The 20264-nt window shown below is 51.2% G+C and overlaps 1 protein-coding gene across 1 annotated transcript in view; it reads right to left on the bottom strand.

Moving 5' to 3' along the window:
• Window positions 1-902: 902 nt before the first annotated feature.
• The window catches only part of LOC139233643 (endoplasmic reticulum protein SC65-like), a 22194-nt gene continuing 2832 nt past the window's right edge, over window positions 903-20264 (bottom strand). Inside the window, exons 2-7 of the mRNA XM_070864054.1 lie at window positions 12602-12751; window positions 11604-11775; window positions 9435-9563; window positions 7471-7616; window positions 4713-4796; window positions 903-2934 (exon numbers count right to left, since the gene is read on the bottom strand). Of these exons, the coding sequence (XP_070720155.1) occupies window positions 2785-2934; window positions 4713-4796; window positions 7471-7616; window positions 9435-9563; window positions 11604-11775; window positions 12602-12751 (831 nt within the window). The 3' untranslated portion in view covers window positions 903-2784. The remainder of the gene's footprint in view (window positions 2935-4712; window positions 4797-7470; window positions 7617-9434; window positions 9564-11603; window positions 11776-12601; window positions 12752-20264) is intronic.

Raw genomic sequence — 20264 nt, 5'->3', positions numbered from 1 at the left:
TTTTTGCCTACTCACTTAGCCTATCAATGTCCTTTTGCAGGTTTTTTGTGTCCTCCTCACACATTGCTTTTCTTCCCATCTTTGTATCATCAGCAAACTTGGCTACATTACACTCAGTCCCTTCTTCCAAGTCGTTCATATAGATTGGGGTCCCACCACTGATCCCTGCAGCACCCCACTCGTTACTGGTTGCCAACTCGAGAATGAACCATTTATCCCGACTCTCTGTTCTCTGTTAGTTAGCCAAGTGTTATTACATACATAACACTTTCAAAAGGGGGTTGGATAAATATATGAAGGGGGAAATGTGCCCGTCTATGGGGTAAGAGCGGGACTAATTGGACAGCTCTTTCACACAGCCCTATGGTCTCTTGCCGTGCTACGATTTGTGAGTATTGGAGGGTAGTTTGGGGTGTGCCCATGAATCCTTCAAAGGCTCCCTTGGGTGAGGTTTGAGGAGGGGGGGGGGGGTTGTGGGATCCGTACCCCAGCAAGAGTCAGCATCTCTGGGCAAGGAATGGTGGGGAGGGAAATGTGGGAAAGTGAGTCTTGCGCCGAATGGTCCAAGAATGAGATGCAGGCAGAAGTTCCCCATTTTGACTCGGAGAACAGAAGTTGGACCAAATGCTGCATTTGAAAATACAGAATCTGACTTTTATTAAATTAATATAAACTCCGCAGCTAACGGGCATCGGAAGGCTGAGCAGGGTGTGAGAGTCCGTCATCCCCTTCCACTTCACAAAGCCAACCCTTTCATTCCCACCCTACACCAAGCCCAGGGTTCCCAATCCTCTAGGATTGTGCTGAAGTTCCTAGGAATCGAAGATTAATCTCCAGAACACTGTGAGCAAGACCAGAGAGAGAAATAATTGGGGAATTAAATCAAGGGTTTCTTTCCCCCATTTTCTTTCAACACTTTTCATTTATTGAGTATAAAAAATATTGGAGTTGGGTGAAAACAGGTTATTTTGCTGTGGGTCACAGATTATCCGATCTCGTCTGATCCCACAAGACAGGACGTGTCCAGGAATCCTTGAGTCACAGCTCAGAGAAAGAGGGAGTCTGTGGGGGGCCATTCAGATCAATGGTTGTCGCTGTGTCACCAGCCCCAGTAATTACACTCTCGCTGTGTGTTACCGCCTGAAAGGTCAGTGTGTTGTACATCAGCCTGGCTCCCCACCATCCACCAGGCAGTGCTCCTCCTTGGCCTCAGCCTGCACCTCTCTCAGGGTACAAGCTAAGGAACTTGCTCTGTGGCGAATAACTGACACAAATATAAAAGGGAATTGGATACTCGATGGGGAAAAAATGCGCCGGGCTGTGGGGGAAAGAGCAGGGGGAGTGGGACTGATTTCACAGAGCTGGCACAGGCACGATGGGCAAAATGGTCTCCTTCGCTGCTGTATCATTCTGTGGGTAGATGCCCTGGCACAGTATATTACAGCAATGGGCTCGGACAGGACTGCTGGGTAGGAACATTTTCAGACAGAATACTGTACCGTAGTGTCACTATTTGACCCTCAACTCCCCATTATATTAACAAAACCACAAATTGGTGAATGGAGGCAAGGTTAATACCCAGCTCCTTGTTATAAAATGGAAGCCGGCTGGAGTTTGGATGAATCCCAGGATCCTTACCCAGTCAGAGACTTATTTTAAAAAAAACTCGGGATGTGGGTGTCGCTGGCATTTATTGCCTGTCCCTGTTTCCCCCGAGGTGCTGGTGATACAACGGAGTGTCTCGCTGGGCCAATTCAAGAACAGTTAAGAGTCAACCACATTGCTGAGGGACTGGAGTCACATATCAGCCAGACCGGGTATGAGCGGCAGATTTCCTTCCCTGAAGAACAGTGGTGAACCAGTTGGGCTTTTACGACAATCCGAGAGCTTGACAGTCACTTTATTGATTCCTGCTTTTTAGTTATAGATTTCCAAAACTGAATTAAAATTCTCAAACTGCCATGTGGAAGATTTGCGTTCTCTGAATTAGTAGTCGGGGCCTCTGTATACAACATAACCACTACACTACCGTCCCCCTGGAGACTATAGAAGGCCAGAAGGTCAGTCATTCACCTCCAACCCCCTCAAGCTTCTGACCCCGTCATATCTCAGGTTGGTCTCAGAGACCCGTACCATGAACACCACCCGAACCCACAGTCTGCTGGGCAGACCCGACCCATCCCAGCCCAGCTAAGTCACTGTGGAGCCCAAATCAAATCCCTGAACTGCCCTCAGTGCGGACAATGCGACAGACCAGAGACCCAGGTCAGAAACAGTTCTGGTGTCCTTCACAGTGGGCCGCGTGTGATGTGGAATGGCTTGAGTGGAAAAGAATTAATTTATATCGTTAATAAAAAGGTAAGATTTTGGAGAGTGAGGTCGATTGTAGGCGAGCGCAATGGGAGTCATAACAGCACCAACATTGAGGAAATGTAACTTGGGAGACGTGAGTGACACTTCCGTTGCATCTCGAGATCGCCAGTGCTGGTTTTCCTGTGTTGAACCTTGTTTACAGATCAGAGATTGGGGGGAGCAAGGATTCAGACTGTGGAGGCTACAACGATACCAGTCACGCTCGAAAACAGTTTCTTCCAACTCCAGCGCCCCACCTGTACTTGTGCTCTCGCTCTCTCATCCCATCGCTCCCTGCCCAATGTAAAAAATTGCAGACACATTTAAACACGCAAATTTCTCTCTCAACTCGTACTCTTTGGGTACCACACCGAGGTGTGGTGGCCACACACAGCAGTGACTGATGTATCAGGCGCAATGTTCAGTCCAAGCCTAATTAGACGTGTCGTCCAGATCTCCTTTCTGTTTCGGCTCCTGCCACCAGTCTGCGAGGATGTTCTCCTCGTAATCCCCTTGCCCCTCAAACTCTTCATCGGTTATTGTCGCCTGACTGTCCAAAACCGTCTCGTCCGACACTTCCATCTGTCAACAACATTGGAAAGTGAGAGTCACGGGAGGCTGCCTTTCATCCCCGACTCTCGCGCTCAACGCAACACAACGACAAAGACGCCTCACTCTTTCCTCCCTGTTTAACTCAACATTAGGAGCAATAAAAAAAACTTGGCTACAGAAAGTGTGGAATATAAAACGGTGTGTGTGGGACAAGAAAAAAAGAACATGTATTTCTATAGCGTCTTTCGCAACCTCAGGACATCGCAAAGCACTCAACAGTCAATGAAGGACTTTTGAAGTGTAGTCACTGATGTAATGTGGGAAATGCAGCAGTCAATTTACGCACAGCAAGCTCCCACAGACAGCAAAATGATAATGACCAGATAATCTGTTTTAGTGATGTTGAATGAGGTATAAATATTGGCCCAGGACACTGGGAATAACTCCCCTGCTGTTCTTCAAATAGTGCCATGGGATCTTTTATGTTCACCTGAGAGGACAGCGTCTCGGTTTAGCGTCTCATCCGAAAGACAGCACCTCCGACAGTGCAGCGCTCTCTCAGTACTGCCCCTCTTACAGTACGGCGCTCCCTCAGTACTACCCCCTCCAACAGTGCAGCACTCCCTCAGTACTGCCCCTCCAACTGTGCAGCACTCCCTCAGTACTGCCCCTCCGACAGTGCAGCACTCCCTCAGTACTGCCCCTCCGACAGTGCAGCACTCCCTCAGTACTGCCCCTCCGACAGTGCAGCACTCCCTCAGTACTACGCCTTCAACAGTGCAGTGCTCCCTCAGAACTGCCCCTCCAACTATGCAGCACTCCCTCAGTACTGCCTCTCCAACTGTTCAGCGCTCCCTCAGTACTGCCCCTCCAACTGTTCAGCGCTCCCTCAGTACTGCCCCTCCAACTGTGCAGCGCTCCCTCAGTACTGCCCCTCCAACTGTGCAGCGCTCCCTCAGTACTGCCCCTCCGATAGTGCAGCACGCCCTCAGTACCAACTGTTCAGCGCTCCCTCAGTACTACCCCTCCAACAGTGCAGCGCTCCCTCAGAACTGCCCCTCCGACAGTGCGGCGCTCCCTCAGTACTACCCCTCTGACAGTGCAGCACTCCCTCAGTACTGCCCCTCCGACAGTGCAGCGCTCCCTCAGTACTGCCCCTCCAACTGTGCAGCACTCCCTCAGTACTGCCCCTCCAACAGTGCTGCACTCCCTCAGTACTGCTCCTCCGACAGTGTAGCACTCTCTCAGTACTGCCCCTCCGACAGTGCAGCATTCCCTCAGTATTGCCTCTCCAACAATGCTGAAAAGAATTAAAAAACTAAAAACGACTGAAGCATTTTAGCAAGTTTCAATGTTTTGTATTTTCTTGAGCTCAGAAGATGTGATCGAGGTGCTTAACATGTTAAAAGAGTTGATAGGGTAAATAAAGGATTTCCTTTGGTGGGAGGAGTCCAGAACAAGGGGACATAATCTTAAAATTAGAGCCAGGCCGTTCAGGGGTGATGTAAAGAAGCACTTCTTTATATAAAGGGCAGTGGGAATCTGGAACTCTCTCCCCCAAAATGCTGTAATTGGTGGGGCCAAGACTGAGATGAATAGATTTCTGTTGGGTGAGGGTATTAAGGGCTATGGAGCAAAGGCAGGTCGATGGAGTTAAGATACAGATCAGCCATGATCTGATTGAATGGCGGAACAGGCTCGAGGGGCTGAATGGCCTCCTCCTGTTCATAGGTTCCTAGAAAGCACAGCAAAACCTTTTAAACATCTTCTGATTAGAAATGTTTTCACAATCAACCCACAAAACTTACCTCATCGTCCGAGTGCAGGAAGTTGTCTGCATAGTCCAGTAACTCGTTCTGTAGCTGAGTCTGGTTATAGTAGAGGTGAGCATCCTGCAAACAAAGAGGAAAGGACAGAGCAGTTACCGAAAGGAGGAAAGGGTGACCCAACATCGCCAGCCGACACCCAACATCGGCAACTTCCGAAAACGATCAATAACTGACCCCAACAGGCTGTTAACAAAGTGCACGGGAACCTGGGCTTTATACATAGAGGCAGAGCATATAAAAGCAAGTTACACCAAACCTTTATAAACCACTGGTGTGGGACCCACAACCTTCCGGTTCCAAACAGTTCAGTCACTCACTAAAATTAATCCATTTCCCTTCTTTGTCGCGGTGACGAGTTCCGAGTAACTTAACTCTGAGGTTTGCAAATTAACCTAAATAAATGTAATATAAACTGGAGAATTATTCTGATATGAAATGGTAGCCAGAGATGCGAGTGATGTCTGCTGAACAATAACCTGTGTCTTAATGGGGGCGAGAGGGGAGAGCTGCAGATCGGGGGGTGGGGGGAGAGGGGGCAGAGCTGCAGATCAGGGAGTGAGGGGGCGAGGAGTGAGGGGGTAGGGAGGTAGAGCTGTGTACTCTGGTGTCCAGCTCCCCCCCTGCCCCCCGTGTAAGACGGGACATGTGTAGGCTGGTCACACGGACACACTGTGTACAGGGGCCTGCAGTTTCCGCCAGGTTGCACTGTTTTTTTTCGGCGCAATTCACCCGCAATTGACCAAACCAGCGCAACAGATTGCGGAATTTCAGTTATGCTCGCCGCAAATTGAATTTCCGTCTCCTCTTGCGCCGGTTTAAAGGTCATCACGCTGGAAGCCAGCCCCGCCCCCAGCTGGAATTCATTGCGGCGGTGGCCAGTCCCCGCCCCGGCAAATGAAGCTGGTTTTTATGCGCAAAGGCCCTTATTGGTATGTTTTCAAATTTTAAAACAAAAAATATTAATTTACTAACTGACTGCTGCACACCAATGAAACGAGTAAATGGTTCAGTATGGTCTTTTTAAAGTTATTGTCTGTGATTTTAAATCGGTTTACTCACAGGAGAGGGGACTAGACTCGGATTAAAATACTGATTTTTTGAGAGAAACCCATTTTCAACGGTATTTATAAAACTGCTCCAGGTTAAAACTCTCAAATACATCAAGGAATATCCTTTACTGCAAAAAAAAGTTATATTGTAAACCGCTGTCCGATTGCACTGGCTCGAAGGATTTTATGTTCGTCGAAATGGAAATTAATTTGAGTAGAAACTTGAGCAAAAAAAAAAATCACTTCTGAAAACAATGCAATTTGTGCCAAAGAGGAACTCTATCCCACTGCACCAAGTGTACGGCACAGAAACAGGCCATTCGGCTCAACTGGTCCATGCCAGGGTTACACATACCAGCCTCCTCTCACCCTCCATGTGGGAAACAGTCTAAACCAGGCCACAGAACACCAGCATTTCACTGCCTGGCTTTTCAATCACCGAATCGATCGTGGAACCTGCGCCATCGCCTGACCAATCGGCACCTGGATCAGCTGGTGACGGAATTGTGCTTGGCGGTGATGCCTTTTGTGGTCGAATAGCACAGGGACGCTCATCGACTAGACTTACAACTGAGGAACTGCTGATTGGTGAGGCAGCACCTTCAGGAGAGGAGGGGCAGAAAGTTGGGGGGGGGGGGGGGGAGGAGGGGCATTTTTCTGTCGTGTTTTTCACAATGGACAGGATATTATGGGCTTTCCCAGTGGAAACCCTCCCGTTAAAATCGTGTCTCCAGGAATTCACTACTAAAAGCTCTGGCTCCCTCTGGTGGTGCCGCGGTGAATGAACATCGCAGAACGAAGGGACGGCAGCAAGAACCGAGAGAGAAAGATGTTCATTCACCAAATACAACAGAAGACGCCAGGCTTACTAAATCTCACGGTGTTTAGGACGCCTGCAGTTTTAAAGATAAACTTGCATTTATATAGCACCTTATCGCATCTCAGACACATTCCAAGGCATCTCACTCATCACTGCATTATGTTTTTTTGCACACAGCAAGCCAATGCCTTGACAGTGTTTGGTGTGGGTCAGGATACCGGGATAACTCCAAACACTATCTTTGTCACCCGTGGCTCAGTGGGTAGCACTCTCACCTCTGAGTCAGGTGGTTGTGGATTCTAGTCCCACTGCAGGAACTGGAGCACAAAATCTCGGCTGAGACTCCAGTGTCAGTACTGAGGGAGTGTTGCACTGTCGGAGGTGCCGTCTTTTGGGTGAGACGTTAAACGGAGGTCCTGTCTGCCCTCTTGGGTGGACCTTCTCCTCGATGTCCTGGCCAATATTTATCCCTCAACCAATATCACTATACACAGCCTACCTGCTTTTCTGATTGCTGTTTGTGGGAGCATGCTGTGCGCAAATCAGCTGCTGCATTTCCTATATTACAACAGTGACTACACTTCAAATGTACTTCTTTGGCTGTAAAATGTTGTGCGATATCCCGAGGTCGTGAAAGGCACTACATAAATGCAAGCGCTTTCTTTCTTAACCTGAACCATTGGAACAAGCAGACAGGGGCCTCGGTTTAATGTCTCATATCAAAGGCGGCTCCTCCGACAGTGCAGCGCTCCCTCAGTACCGCCCCTCCGACAGCGCAGCGCTCCCTCAGTACCGCCCCTCCGACAGTGCGGCGCTCCCTCAGTACCGCCCCTCCGACAGTGCAGCGCTCCCTCAGCTTTATACTCACATCGCGAGGTCGGAAATCTTCTTCCTGGAGGCCCCATTGCTCTCGGTAAAACCGATAATACACCAGGTTCTGCTGCATGATTTCATCTTCTGGGTCAAAGAGCATATAGGTGGCCACACAGGACACTGCGTTCTTAATATCGTTCACTGTGAAACAAGGCAAGAGTTAATCCTTGCATTTTCTCCCAATACGTGACATTTTTTATTTATAGGAACAGGAGGCGGCTATTCAGCCCCTCGAATCTGCTCCGCAATTAGAAAGACAGACTTGCATTTCTACAGCACCTTCAATGACACCGTACGCCCCAAAGCGCTTTACAGCCAATGAAGTACTTTTGAAGTGAAGTTACTGTTGTAATGTGGGAAACGCGGCATCCAATTTGCGCACAGCAAGCTCCCACAAACAGCAAGATGATAATGAGCAGAAAATCTGTTTTTGTTATGTTGATCGAGGAATAAATATTGGCCCCAGGATGCCGGGGATAACTGCCCTGCACTTCCTCCTCGAAATAGTGCAATGGGATCTTTTACGCCCACCCGAGGGAGAGGGCAGACGGGGCCTCAGTTGAACGTCTCATCCGGAAGACATTCAATGAGATAGGTGCCTTAACTCGGTTTTTCCAGGAGCTGCTGGGCTTTTTACTGATCCCAGCTTTTTATTTAAACAGAATTCAAATTCTCAAACTGCCCTGGTGGGATTTGAACTCCCATTCTCTGCAAATTATTAGTCCTGGCCTCTGCATTAATCATCCAGTAACATAACCACTGCCCTGCAATGTACCTTTAAGCTGCGCGCTCACGCAGCGCTCTGCAGCTCCCGCACCATCGGCTCGCCAGCTTTTAAACAGGAAAACCACGCACGTACGGAATTCTAAATGGGCTGCACAGCCCCTTAAAGGGGCCACGCACACAAAAAACCATTTAAAAGGAACATTGGTACCCTGTATATCGGTGTCAGGGTGCAGCTCCTCAGGCACTGGCTGCTTTCCAAGGCCTCGATTCAGGCCTGTGGAATTTGCGCCGCACTTTGAGAAGTTGGTGTTGCCCCTTTAATTGGAAGAGGCCACGGCGAATCCTCGGGTAATCGCTCAACGCATCACCACAAAAGTCAACCACATCCAGTGTAAACAGCGTCCGAAGGGAATTGAAGAGAAACAGCAAAAGTTTTCACACACACACACAGATGGAGAGACATCAGCACCAGCTACCTGTGTGGGTTTGGTATCTTCACTGTAACGGGGAATGGAGCCAGCCTCTCTGAGCCAGTGACAGGAAACATGGTGGACACAGCACAGAATACCAGGGGGCAGTCAGAGAGACTCGTCCTGGGGTGGGCTGGGGCGGGAGACAGACACACACACCAACACAATTAAACAGGCAGAGACAGACTCTCACACACACTCAGGCAGAGACAGACAGAAAATGACAGGTTCCGACATGGCCAGAAATAGAGATATACAGACATAGTCACACACAGAAAGGGGGAGAGAGTGAAAAAGAGAGACAGAGAAAGAAATATACTCGTACAACCAGGCAGAGAGAAAAGGTAGAGTAGCAGCAACAGGCAGAGAGAGGTAGAGATGGACAGACAAACACAGGCAGGTCCAGAGAAACAAGTTAACTGGTAAAAGGGAACAAAGTGGTTCTGCGATCTGTACAGGAGTCAGACAGTGTGTCTCCATAAGAGCGAGACTGTGTTGCTCTGTGTCTGCAAGAATGCGTGCAAGTGTGAGAGTGTGTACAAATGCTAATCTGTGTCTGTGTGCGAGTGTTGCTCTACATCTATGTGAGAGAGTAAGTGTATGTTGGTGTGCGAGTGGGAGCACGCGTGTGCATGTTATGTCTGTGCCTGTGCGCGTGAGTGAGTGAGTGAGTGAGTGCGCGAGTCTGAGTGAGTGAGTCGGAGTGTGCGAGTGTTGCTTGGTGTCGGTCTGTTGCTGCGTGTCATTAATCGGGTATACTCACGTTTGTAGTAGGCAAACTGCAGGTAATGGTACATGGTCGCGACAAACTTCTCCACGAAGAATCCCCCGACATTGGGGGTCAGAATCTGATCACATTTCACTTTGCACCTCAGCGTTTCCACGTAGTGATCTGTGAGCAGAGAATGGCAAGATGCAGGAGACCCCTCAATACCACCTGAGGCACAATCGCAGAACCAGGAGGGAAAGTGAGGTATACAGGGGAAACACGTGGAACGGGAACCAGGTAAGTTCCTGCATCTGAAAGGACTGATGTTTGTTCACGGTGTCTCACCGATGAGTATAAAAGCAGAGAAGTCCTGCTACACTGTACAGGGCGTTGGTGAGGCCACACCTGGAGTACCACGTACAGTTTTGGTCTCCTTATTTAAAGGAAGGATATACTTGCATTGAAGGCTGTTCAGAGAAAGTTCACTCGGTTGATTCCGGAGATGAAGGAGTTGTCTTATGAAGATAGGTTGAGTAGGTTGGGCCTATATTCATTGGAGTTTAGAAGAACGAGAGGGGATCTTATTGAAACGTATAAGATTCTGAGGGGGCTTGACAGGGTAGATGCCGAGAGGATGTTTCCCCTCGTGGGGGAATCTAGAACTAGGGGGCACGGTTTCACAATAAGGGGTCGCCCATTTAGAACTGAGAGGAGGAGGAATTTCTTCTCTTATAGGGTCGTGAATCTTTGGAATTCTCTACCTCAGAGAGCTGTGGAGGCTGGGTCATTGAATATATTTAAGATTCTTGAACGATAAGGGAGACAGGGATTATGGAGAATGGGCAGGGAAGTGGAGTTAAGACCAAGATCAGATCAACCATGATCTTATTGAATGGCGGAGCAGGCTCGAGGGGCCAAATGACCTACTCCTGCTCCTATTTCTTGTGTTCATACCCACCTTTTGAGGGGCCTGGACATAGTGGATAGTAAGGGTCTATTTCCATTGGTGGAGGTGGCTATTACAAGGGGGAATAGTTCTAAGGTGATTGGTGGAAGGTTTAGAGGGGATTTGAGGGGGGATTCTTTACTCAGAGGGTTGTGGGGATCTGGAACTCACTGCATGGAAGAGTGGTGGATGCAGAAACCCTCACCACTTTTAAGAGATGGTTGGATGGGCACTTAAAGTGCCATAACCTGCAGGGTTACGGACCTAGAGCTGGTAATTGGGATTAGATTGGATGACCTTTTGTTGGATGCTGCAGATATAATGGTAAGTACCGCAGGGAATCGAATACGGCCGGGGTGATCTCCTGGACTAGTTTTGATCGCCTGGATGGGTCGGAGAGAAATTTTCCCAGATTTTTTTCTCCCTAAATTGGCCTGGGGTTTTTAATCTTGTTTTTGCCTCTCCCAGGAGATCACATGGCTCCGGTTGGGGTGGAGTGTAGATGTTTTTAGTATAAGAGGTGTTGCAGTGGTGTGGGGCGGACTGATTGGGCTGGTGCTCTGTCTTTCCGTTATTGTTCATGGGTTTGTATGCAACCTTTAGGCTCTTTGTCGGCCGGTGCGGACACGAGGGGCCGAAATGGCCTCCTTCTGCACTGTAAATTTTTATGTTTCTATATCCCTTAATATGTTTGGTTAACAAAAGTTAACAAAAGGCTATCAATCTCCGATTTAAAATGAATGATTGAGCTAGCATCAATTGGCATTTGCGGAAGAAAGTTCCAAACTTCTACTACCCTTGGTGTGTAGAAGTGTTTCTTAATTTCACTCCTGAAAGGTCTGGCTCTAATTTTTAGACTATGGAGGGGAACGTGGAGGTGGTGGTGCTCCCATGCGCCTGCTGCCCTTGTCCTTCTAGGTGGTAGAGGTCGCGGGTTTGGGAGGTGCTGCCGAAGAAGCCTTGGCGAGTTGCTGCAGGGCATCTTGTAGATGGCACACACTGCAGCCACGGTGCGCCGGTGGTGGAGGGAGTGAATGTTGAAGGTGGTGGATGGGGTGCCGATCAAGCGGGCTGCTTTTTTGCCAAAAATAGCTCACAATATAAATATAAATGGGGCAGGTCCAGCACACAACAGAAATTAGAGCAGTGAATGAACTGCTTGCGCTCAGTGTCTAACGGGGCCAAAAAATAAGGCTATAAAGGCCAGCGGGTACTGCCCACCTGGTGCGGAGCCCAGCTAAACTGTCAGGAAAGGTTGAGTTTGGGATATCACTCACCTGCCACTGCCGGGTAAAAGTCCTTGAACTCGGTGACGTCAACCGATTCTTCACAGCCATTGATGCACTCCTGATACACTCTGTAATACTCGGGGAGTGCGTGCTCCATGTCCGTTATACTGCTGCGGAAATCCCCGCTGTTGTAAGCCTTCACGGCCTTCAGGAACAGGGTCTGTCGGGAGTTAAAGAACGACAGGGTCAGGACCCCCACTTCCCCTTCCCTCCTCCTCACACGTCATGGGCTGCCCGGGGGCAGCGAGAAAGTAACACACCCAAACTTCCGACTGGGACACGGCAGCCCAGGGCGGGAGCCTGGATCGCAGGGTCATGGGGCACCGCATTCCAGCATGGGGGGGATACTGTGACACAGCATCCCGGGGTGGGGAGGGGGGAGATACTGGGACACAGCATTCCGGGGTGGGGGATACTGTGACACAGCATTCCGGGGTGGGGGATACTGGGACACAGCATTCTGGGGTGGGGGATACTGGGACACAGCATTCCGGGGTGGGGGATACTGTGACACAGCATTCCGGGGTGGGGGATACTGGGACACAGCATTCCGGGGTGGGGGATACTGGGACACAGCATTCGAGGGGGGGGGGGGTGGAGGTACTGGGACACAGCATTCGAGGGGGGGGTGGAGATACTGGGACACAGCATTCCGGGGGGGAGGGGGGGGGGCGAATACTGGGACACAGCATTCCTGGGGGGGGGGGGGGGGGGGAATACTGGGACACAGCATTCGAGGGGGGGGGGTGGAGGTACTGGGACACAGCATTCCGGGGGGGAGGGGGGGGGCGAATACTGGGACACAGCATTCCTGGGGGGGGGGGGGGGGGAATACTGGGACACAGCATTCGGGGGGGGGGGGGGGGGGGGAGATACTGGGACACAGCATTCCGGGGGGGGGGGTGCTCTCTCTCCGCACCGGGACATCCCGCGCACAGCAATTACACTAAGCTAGGCCTGGAGCCACTAACCTCACCCTGCCTCACCTCATGCTCCCGGGCTTCCACATCAAGAAGGTAAGTCTCAATGTCGGGAATGGATTTATAATAATTCATCTTCTTCTGCATTGCAGCATCCTTGGGATTCCTTTGCAGGAAGGTGTGAGCGGCAGCGATGGATTTCTCCAGGTTATTAATCTGAGGAGGCAAAGCACGAGTTAGAGAATGAGAGAGAAGATCCAAGCCCCAGACACGGGAGCAGACAGAAGACCAGTTTCTGTGGCTGAAGATGTTTTTTATTAAAATTCGTTTAGGGATGTGGGAGTCGCTGGCAAGGCCGGCATTTATTGTCCATCCCTAATTGCCCCTTGAGAAGGAGGTGGTGAGCCGTCTTCTTGAACCGCTGCAGTCCGTGTGGTGAAGGTGCTCCCACAGTGCTGTTAGGGAGGGAGTTCCAGGATTGTGACCCAGCGATGATGAAGGAACGGCCGATATATTTCCAAGTCAGGATGGTTTGTGACTTGGAGGGGAACGTGGAGGTGGTGGTGTTCCCATGCGCCTGCTGCCCTTCTCCTTCTAGGTGGTAGAGGTTGCGGGTTTGGGAGGTGCTGCCGAAGAAGCCTTGGCGAGTTACTGCAGTGCATCTTGTAGATGGTACACACTGCAGCCACGGTGCGCCGGTGGTGGAGGGAGTGAATGTTTAAGGTGGTGGATGGGATGCCAATCAAGCAGGCTGCTTTGTCCTGGATGGTGTCAAGCTTCTTGAGTGTTGTTGGAGCTGCACTCATCCAGGCAAGTGGAGAGTATTCCATCACACTCCTGACTTGTGCCTTGTAGATGGTGGAAAGGCTTTGGGGAGTCAGCAGGTCAGACACTCGCCGCAGAATACCCAGCCTCTGACCCACTCTTGTGGCCACAGTATTTATGTGGTTGGTCCAGTTAAGTTTCTGGTCAATGGTAACTCCCAGGATATTGATGGTGGGAGATTCGGCGATGTAATGCTGTTGAATATCAAGGGGCGGTGGTTAGACTCTCGCTTGTTGGAGATGGTCATTGCCTGGCACTTGTGTGGTGCGAATGTTACTTGCCACTCATCAGCCCAAGCCTGAATGTTATCCAGGTCTTGCTGCATGTGGGCATAGACTGCTCCATTATCTGAGGAGTTGTGAGTGGAACTGATCACTGTGCAGTCATCAGCGAACAGCATCTCCCAAATCCTGCAACGTGTCCTGGGGCTGAGATGATTAACCTCCAACAACCACAACCATCTTAATTTGTGCTCGGTATGACTCCGGCCAGTAGAGAGTTTTCCCCCGATTCCATTGATAGTTGTACTAAAGACACTGTATAATTCCCCCAAATAACATAAGAATTAGGAGCAGGATTCAGCCGTACATCCCCTTCGTGCCTGCTCAGCCATTCAATATCATGGCTGATCATCAACCTCAACTCCACTTTCCCGCCCGATCCCCATATCGCCCGATTCCCCTAGAGTTCAAAAATCTATCGATCTCAGCCTTGAACATAATCAAAGACTGAGCATCCACAGCCCTCTGGGGGTAAAGAATTGCAAAGATTCACCACCCTCTGAGTGAAGAAATTCCTCCTCATCTCAGACCAACAGAAGTCCCAAAGCGCTTTACAGCCAATGAAGTACATTTAAAGTGTTGTCACTGTTGTAATGCAAGAAACATAGCAGCCAAGTTATGCACAGCAAGCTCCCACAGACAGCATCATGATAGGCAGTCCCTCAAAATTGAGGAAGACTTTCTTCCACTCTAAATATGAGTTCTTAGGTGACTGGACAGTCCAATATGGGAATTACAGTCTCTGTCACAGGTAGGACAGACAGTGGTTGAAGGAAAGGGTGGGTGGGACTGGTTTGCCGCACGCTCCTTCCGCTGCCTGCGCTTGATTTCTGCATGCTCTCGGTGACGAGACTCGAGGTGCTCAGTGCCTTCCTGGATGCTCCTCCTCCACTTAGGGCGGTCTTTGGCCAGGGACTCCCCGGTGTTGGTAGTGATGCTGCATTTTATCAATGAGGCTTTGAGGGTCACAGGCAGCAATGTGATAATGGCCTGCTAATCTGTTTTTTTTAGTGATGGTGGCTGAGGGATAAATATTGGCCCATGCTCTTTGAAATAATGCTGTGGGATCTTCTACGTCCAATTGAGGGCAGACGGGGCCTCGGTTGAACGTCTCATCTGAAAGATGGCACCTCCGACAGTGCCACACTCCCTCAGTACTGCCTCTCCGACACTGCAGCGTTCCCTCAATACTGCGTCTCCAACACTGCAGCGCTCCCCCTCCAACAGTGCAGCACTCCCGCAGTACTGCCCCTCCAACAGTGCAGCGCTCCCTCAGTACTGCCCCTCCAACACTGCAGCGCTCCCTCACTACTGCCCCTCCAACAATGCTCCACTCCCTCAGTACTGTACTGGGAGGGTCAGCCTAGATTATGTGCTCAAGTCTCTGGACTGGGACTTGAACCCACAACCTCCTGACCCTGGGGCGAGAGTGCTGCCCAGTGAGCCACAGTGAACGGGGTTTCTGTACAGTTACAGTGAGTTACCCTTCCCTGGTCTGGACCCTGACACGGGCCTTTAGGACAGCAGAGAAGCAAAGTGAAACCAGCTTTTCGATGATTAAATGGAAGTTATTTAGCAGGAGTGTCGGTAACCAGAAGACACATGGGGATTGGCAACAGAACAAGAGGCAACATGAGGAAACATTTTTTACACAGTGAGTTGTGATGTGGAACGTGCTGCCTGAAAGGGCAGTGAAAGATTATTCAATTATTACTTTCCAAAGGAAACATGAAGAGAAAAAAATTGCAAGGCTATGTGGAAAGAGCAGGGGAGAGTGGGACAGATTGGATCGCGCTCTCAGACTGGCAGAGGCACGATGGGCCGAATGGCCTCCTTCTGTGATTGTGTGTGTTCTGGTCCAGCTGACAGCACACTCTACATGTTATGACTTATCCAGACCCGCTCCTGGAGAATCCACAAGGACAGAAATGGCTTTATATCATGAATAAACTATCAGGAAGTAACTGCAAATCTCTGGAGGCGGATGACATCATTCAATCCCACACAGCAGCTGGTTTGACCATTGGGACTTTGTCTGTTGCAAGGACCAGCCCAATGCGAGGCTAAACAAGGCAGTGGTAGCACTGAGGACAGAACATCAACAACCTGAATTTTATAGAATGATACAGCACAGGAGGCCACTCGGCCCATCAGTCCCACTCACCCCCCGCACTTTCCCCATAGCCCGGCACATTGTTCCTTTTCACCAATTTACCCAATTCCCGGTTTGAAAGTTACTATTGAATCTGCTCCCAGCGCCCTTTCAGGCAGCGCGTTCCCGATCACAACAACTCGCTGTGCAGGTTAATAAGGCCATCAAAAAAAAATCAAAGCACTGGGGTTTACTTTCTAGAGGGATAGAATTGAAAAGTAGAGAAGTTTTCTTAAAGTTGTACAGAACCTTGGTTAGACCGCACTCACTGTAAACCGTTCTGGTCTCTGTATTATAAAAAGGATATCGAGGCACTGGAGAAGGTGAAAAAAAGATTTCCTAGAATGATATCAGAACTGAGAGGTTATAACGATCAGAAAAGATTGAACAGGCCGGGGCTCATTTCTCCAAAATAGAGAAGAACTGATTGAGGTCTTTAAAATGATGAAGGGTTCGATAGGATAGACACAGAGAAGATGTTTCCACTTGTGGGGGAGTCCAGAACTGAGGTCATAAATATAAGTTAGTTACTCATGAATCCAATGGGGAATTCAGGAGAAACATCTTTACCCAGAGAGTGGTGAGAATGTGGAACTCGCTGCCACAGGGAGGGGTTGAGGTGAATAGTATCGATGCATTTAAGGGGAGGCTGGATAAACACATGAGGGAGAAAGGAATAGAAGGATATGGTGATGGGGTGAGATGGAGAGGGGTGGGAGGGGGCTGGTGTGAAGCATAAACCCCGGCACGGACCCGTGGGGCCCAAAGGCCTGTTTCTGGGCTGTAAACATTATGCAATTCTACATCAGAATTTCTCCTCACCTCACCTGTTTTTTTTGCCAATTTTCTTAAATCTATGACCTCTGGTTACCGACCTCCTGCCCCGGAAACAGTTTCTCATTAATTATTCTAATATAAAGATTTTTTAAAATCCCCCTGCCAAAATATAAATATACAAGATCGATGCTGACCATGGAGAAAGATGAGGAGGGGTAACTGAAAGCGTGGCTGAAAAGGAGGCAGGGAGAGGGCGAGGGGTTGGGGTTGGGGGGGGGGGGTTGGAGAGTGGGGCGGAAGACTCTGTAACTAACAGGGTAGTGAACTGGGGGGGCAATTGTGATCAAAAGGCCAGTTTCAGTGAATCACGGTGTGGGAGGAGGTGCAAGATTGAATGAGGTCAAAGAGATAGGGGTAGAGGAATTTCAAAATGAGTACTAGGTCCTTAAATTTAATACATGGGGATGGGGCAGCATTGTAGGATAGTGAGGATGAGGCAAGTGGGGCAGGATACAGGCATCACGGGTTTGGTAAAGTTTAGTTTCACAGAAGGTAAAAGGACAGAAGGCCAGCAAGGAGACCATTCGCACCATCAAGTCTGGAGATGCCAAGAGCATGGAGAAGGGTTTCAGCAGTGGTGGGACTGAGGTAAGGGCGGAGAAGAGCTGCGTTGAGGAGATGAAAACAAGTGGTCTTGGAGATGTGTAGGATGTGACGCTCAGCCTGGGCTTCACACTGTCTGATTCAATCTGTGCGGATAGCTGGGGGAAGGGAAGGAGTCAGCGGTGAGGGAGGGCCGAAAATGAGCCTGCTCGGTGGTCAGTTGGGAGAAACTGTGACTCCTCTGCACCTTAATGTTCGACAAGCAACCCAAAATCAAAGTCAAATAGATGGCAGAGCTGGGGTACGCAGGGTAGACAGGGACGCAGTCACTGAAAGGCAGCGTGTCAATGAGGAAGAGGAGGGGGCCAAGGGTCAATGGGTGTTTTTGTGACTGGAAGGTTGTTTCCAGTGGGATTCCACAGGGCTCAGTACTGGGTCCCTTGCTTTTTGTGGTATGTATCAATGATTAAGACTTCAATGTAGGATGCAGATGATACAAGAATTGGCTGTGTGGTTGATAGTGAGGAAGAAAGCTGTAGATTGGAGGAAGATATCAATGGACTGGCCAGGTGGGCAGAACAGTGGCAAATGGAATTAAATCCAGAGAAGTGTGAGGTAATGCATTTGGGGAGGGCTAACAAGGCAAGAGAATACACAATAAATAATAGGATACTGAGAAGTGTAGAAGAACAGAGGGACTTGGAGTGCAAGTCCACAGATCCGTGAAGGTAGCAGGACAGGTAGGTAAGATGGTTAAGAAGGCATACAGAATATTTGCCTTTATTAGCTGCGGCATAGAGTAAAAGAGCAGGGAGGTTGTGCTTGAACTGTATAAAACACTAGTTAAGCCACAGCTAGAGTATTGTGTGCAGTTCTGGTCACCACATTACAGGAAAGATGTGATTGCACTGGAGAGGGTACAGAGGAGATTTATGAGGATGTTGTCTGCACTGGATACTTTTAGCTATGAGGAAAGATTGGATAGGCTAGGGTTGTTTTCTTTGGAACAGGAGGCTGAGGGAAACATTATTGAGGTGTATAAAATGAGGGGCCCAGAGAGAGTGGATAGGAAGGACCTATTTCCCTTAGCAAAGGGGTCAACAACCAGGGGCCATTGATTGAAAGTAATTGTTGGAAGGATTAGAGGGGAGTTGAGGAGAATTATTTTCAGTTAGAGGGTTGTGGGGATCTGGAATTCACGGCCTGAAAGGGTGGTAGAGGCAGAAACCCTCATAGCATTTAACAAGTACTTGAAGTGCTGTAACCTGCAGGGCTACTGACCAAGAGCTGGAAAGTGGGATTAGGCTGGGTAGCTCTGTGTCGGCCCCGCGGACACGATGGGCCGAATGGCCTCCTTCCGTGCTGTAAACTTCTGATTCTATTGATGTGGCTCGTGTCAAATCGGGTTTGATAATCACTCATGTGAAGCGCCTTGGGATGTTTTATTAGTTAAAGACACGAGTTGTTCTTGTAAATTCTATAATGATTTGTAATTCTATGTAATTTTGACACTGTGTCCGGGTGCTCTCACTGGGACAGGTCATTCCATTCCCTGCTGCAAGTGTTGGAGCAGGTCTGGGAGAGAGCTGGATCTGCAGGTGCTGGATGAACGGAGCGAGCTGTCAGTCAGAAGACCCTCACCACAGGCGGGAGGAGCTCAGCTCAGAACGGGGACGTGGCATTTTCCACACAGCCCGAAACTGTCTCCATAAATCATACCGCAATATGTTGGGGAGGGGACTGAACACAGACAGAGAACTGGGCAGATACTCCCAAAGAAAAAAAATAACCCCACACAAGGAAACCGACAGCTCTGAACAAAGACGGTCACCGGCAGACAGTCACCACTAACAGATTGTGAAATCAACCGGCGGAGGGAGGGAAGGAGAGACTGGAGAGAGAGGAGGGGGAGGGAGAGGGAGAGAGGAGGGGGAGGGGGAGGGAGAGAGGAGGGGGAGGGGGAGGGAGAGAGGAGGGGGAGGGGGAGGGGGAGGGAGAGAGGAGGGGGAGGGGGAGGGGGAGGGAGAGAGGAGGGGGAGGGGGAGGGAGAGAGGAGGGGGAGGGGGAGGGAGAGAGGAGGGGGAGGGGGAGGGAGAGAGGAGGGGGAGGGGGAGGGGGAGGGGGAGGGGGAGGGGGGGAGGAGAGGGGAGGGGGGAGGAGAGGGGAGGGAGGAGAGGGGAGGGGGGGGGGAGGGGGGGGAGGAGAGAGGAGAGGGGAGAGGGAGGGGGGGGGAGGGGGGGGAGGGGGGGGAGGGGGGGAGGGGGGGAGGGGGGGGAGGGGGGGGAGGGGGGAGGGGGGGAGGGGGGGGAGGGGGGGAGGGGGGGAGGGGAGGGGGGGAGGGGAGGGGGGAGGGGAGGGGGGGAAAAGGAGGAGAGGAGGGAGGGAGAGGAGGGAGGGAGGGAGGGAGAGGAGGGAGGGAGGGAGGGAGAGGAGGGAGGGAGGGAGGGAGGGAGGGAGGAGGGAGGGAGGGAGGAGGGAGGGAGGGAGGGGAGGGAGGAGGGAGGGAGGAGGGAGGGAGGGAGGAGGGAGGGAGGAGGGAGGAGGGAGGAGGGAGGAGGGAGGAGGGAGGGAGGGAGGGAGGGAGGAGGGAGGGAGGGAGGGGGGAGGGAGGGAGGGAGGGAGGGGGGGGAGGGAGGGAGGGAGGGGGGAGGGAGGGAGGGGGAGGGAGGGGGGAGGGAGGGGGAGGGAGGGGGGAGGGAGGGGGGAGGGAGGGGGAGGGAGGGGGAGGGGGAGGGAGGGGGGAGGGAGGGGGGAGGGAGAGGGGGGAGGGAGAGGGGGGAGGGAGGGGGGGGAGGGAGGGGGGGGAGGGAGGGGGAGGGAGGGAGGGGGGAGGGAGGGAGGGAGGAGGGGGAGGGAGGGAGGGAGGAGGGAGGGAGGGAGGGAGGGGAGGAGGGAGGGAGGGAGGGAGGGGGGAGGGAGGGGGGGAGGGAGGGAGGGGGGAGGGGGGAGGGGGGAGGGAGGGGGGAGGGGGAGGGAGGGAGGGAGGGGGGAGGGAGGGAGGGGGGAGGGAGGGGGGAGGGAGGGGGGGAGGGAGGGGGGAGGGAGGGGGGAGGGAAGGGGGAGGGGGGAGGGGGGGAGGGAGAGGGGGGAG

The sequence above is a fragment of the Pristiophorus japonicus genome, chromosome 21 (genome assembly GCF_044704955.1).
Source record: "Pristiophorus japonicus isolate sPriJap1 chromosome 21, sPriJap1.hap1, whole genome shotgun sequence".
In the NCBI taxonomy this organism is placed as follows: domain Eukaryota; kingdom Metazoa; phylum Chordata; class Chondrichthyes; family Pristiophoridae; genus Pristiophorus; species Pristiophorus japonicus.
This window is presented reverse-complemented; position numbering and strand designations above follow the sequence as displayed.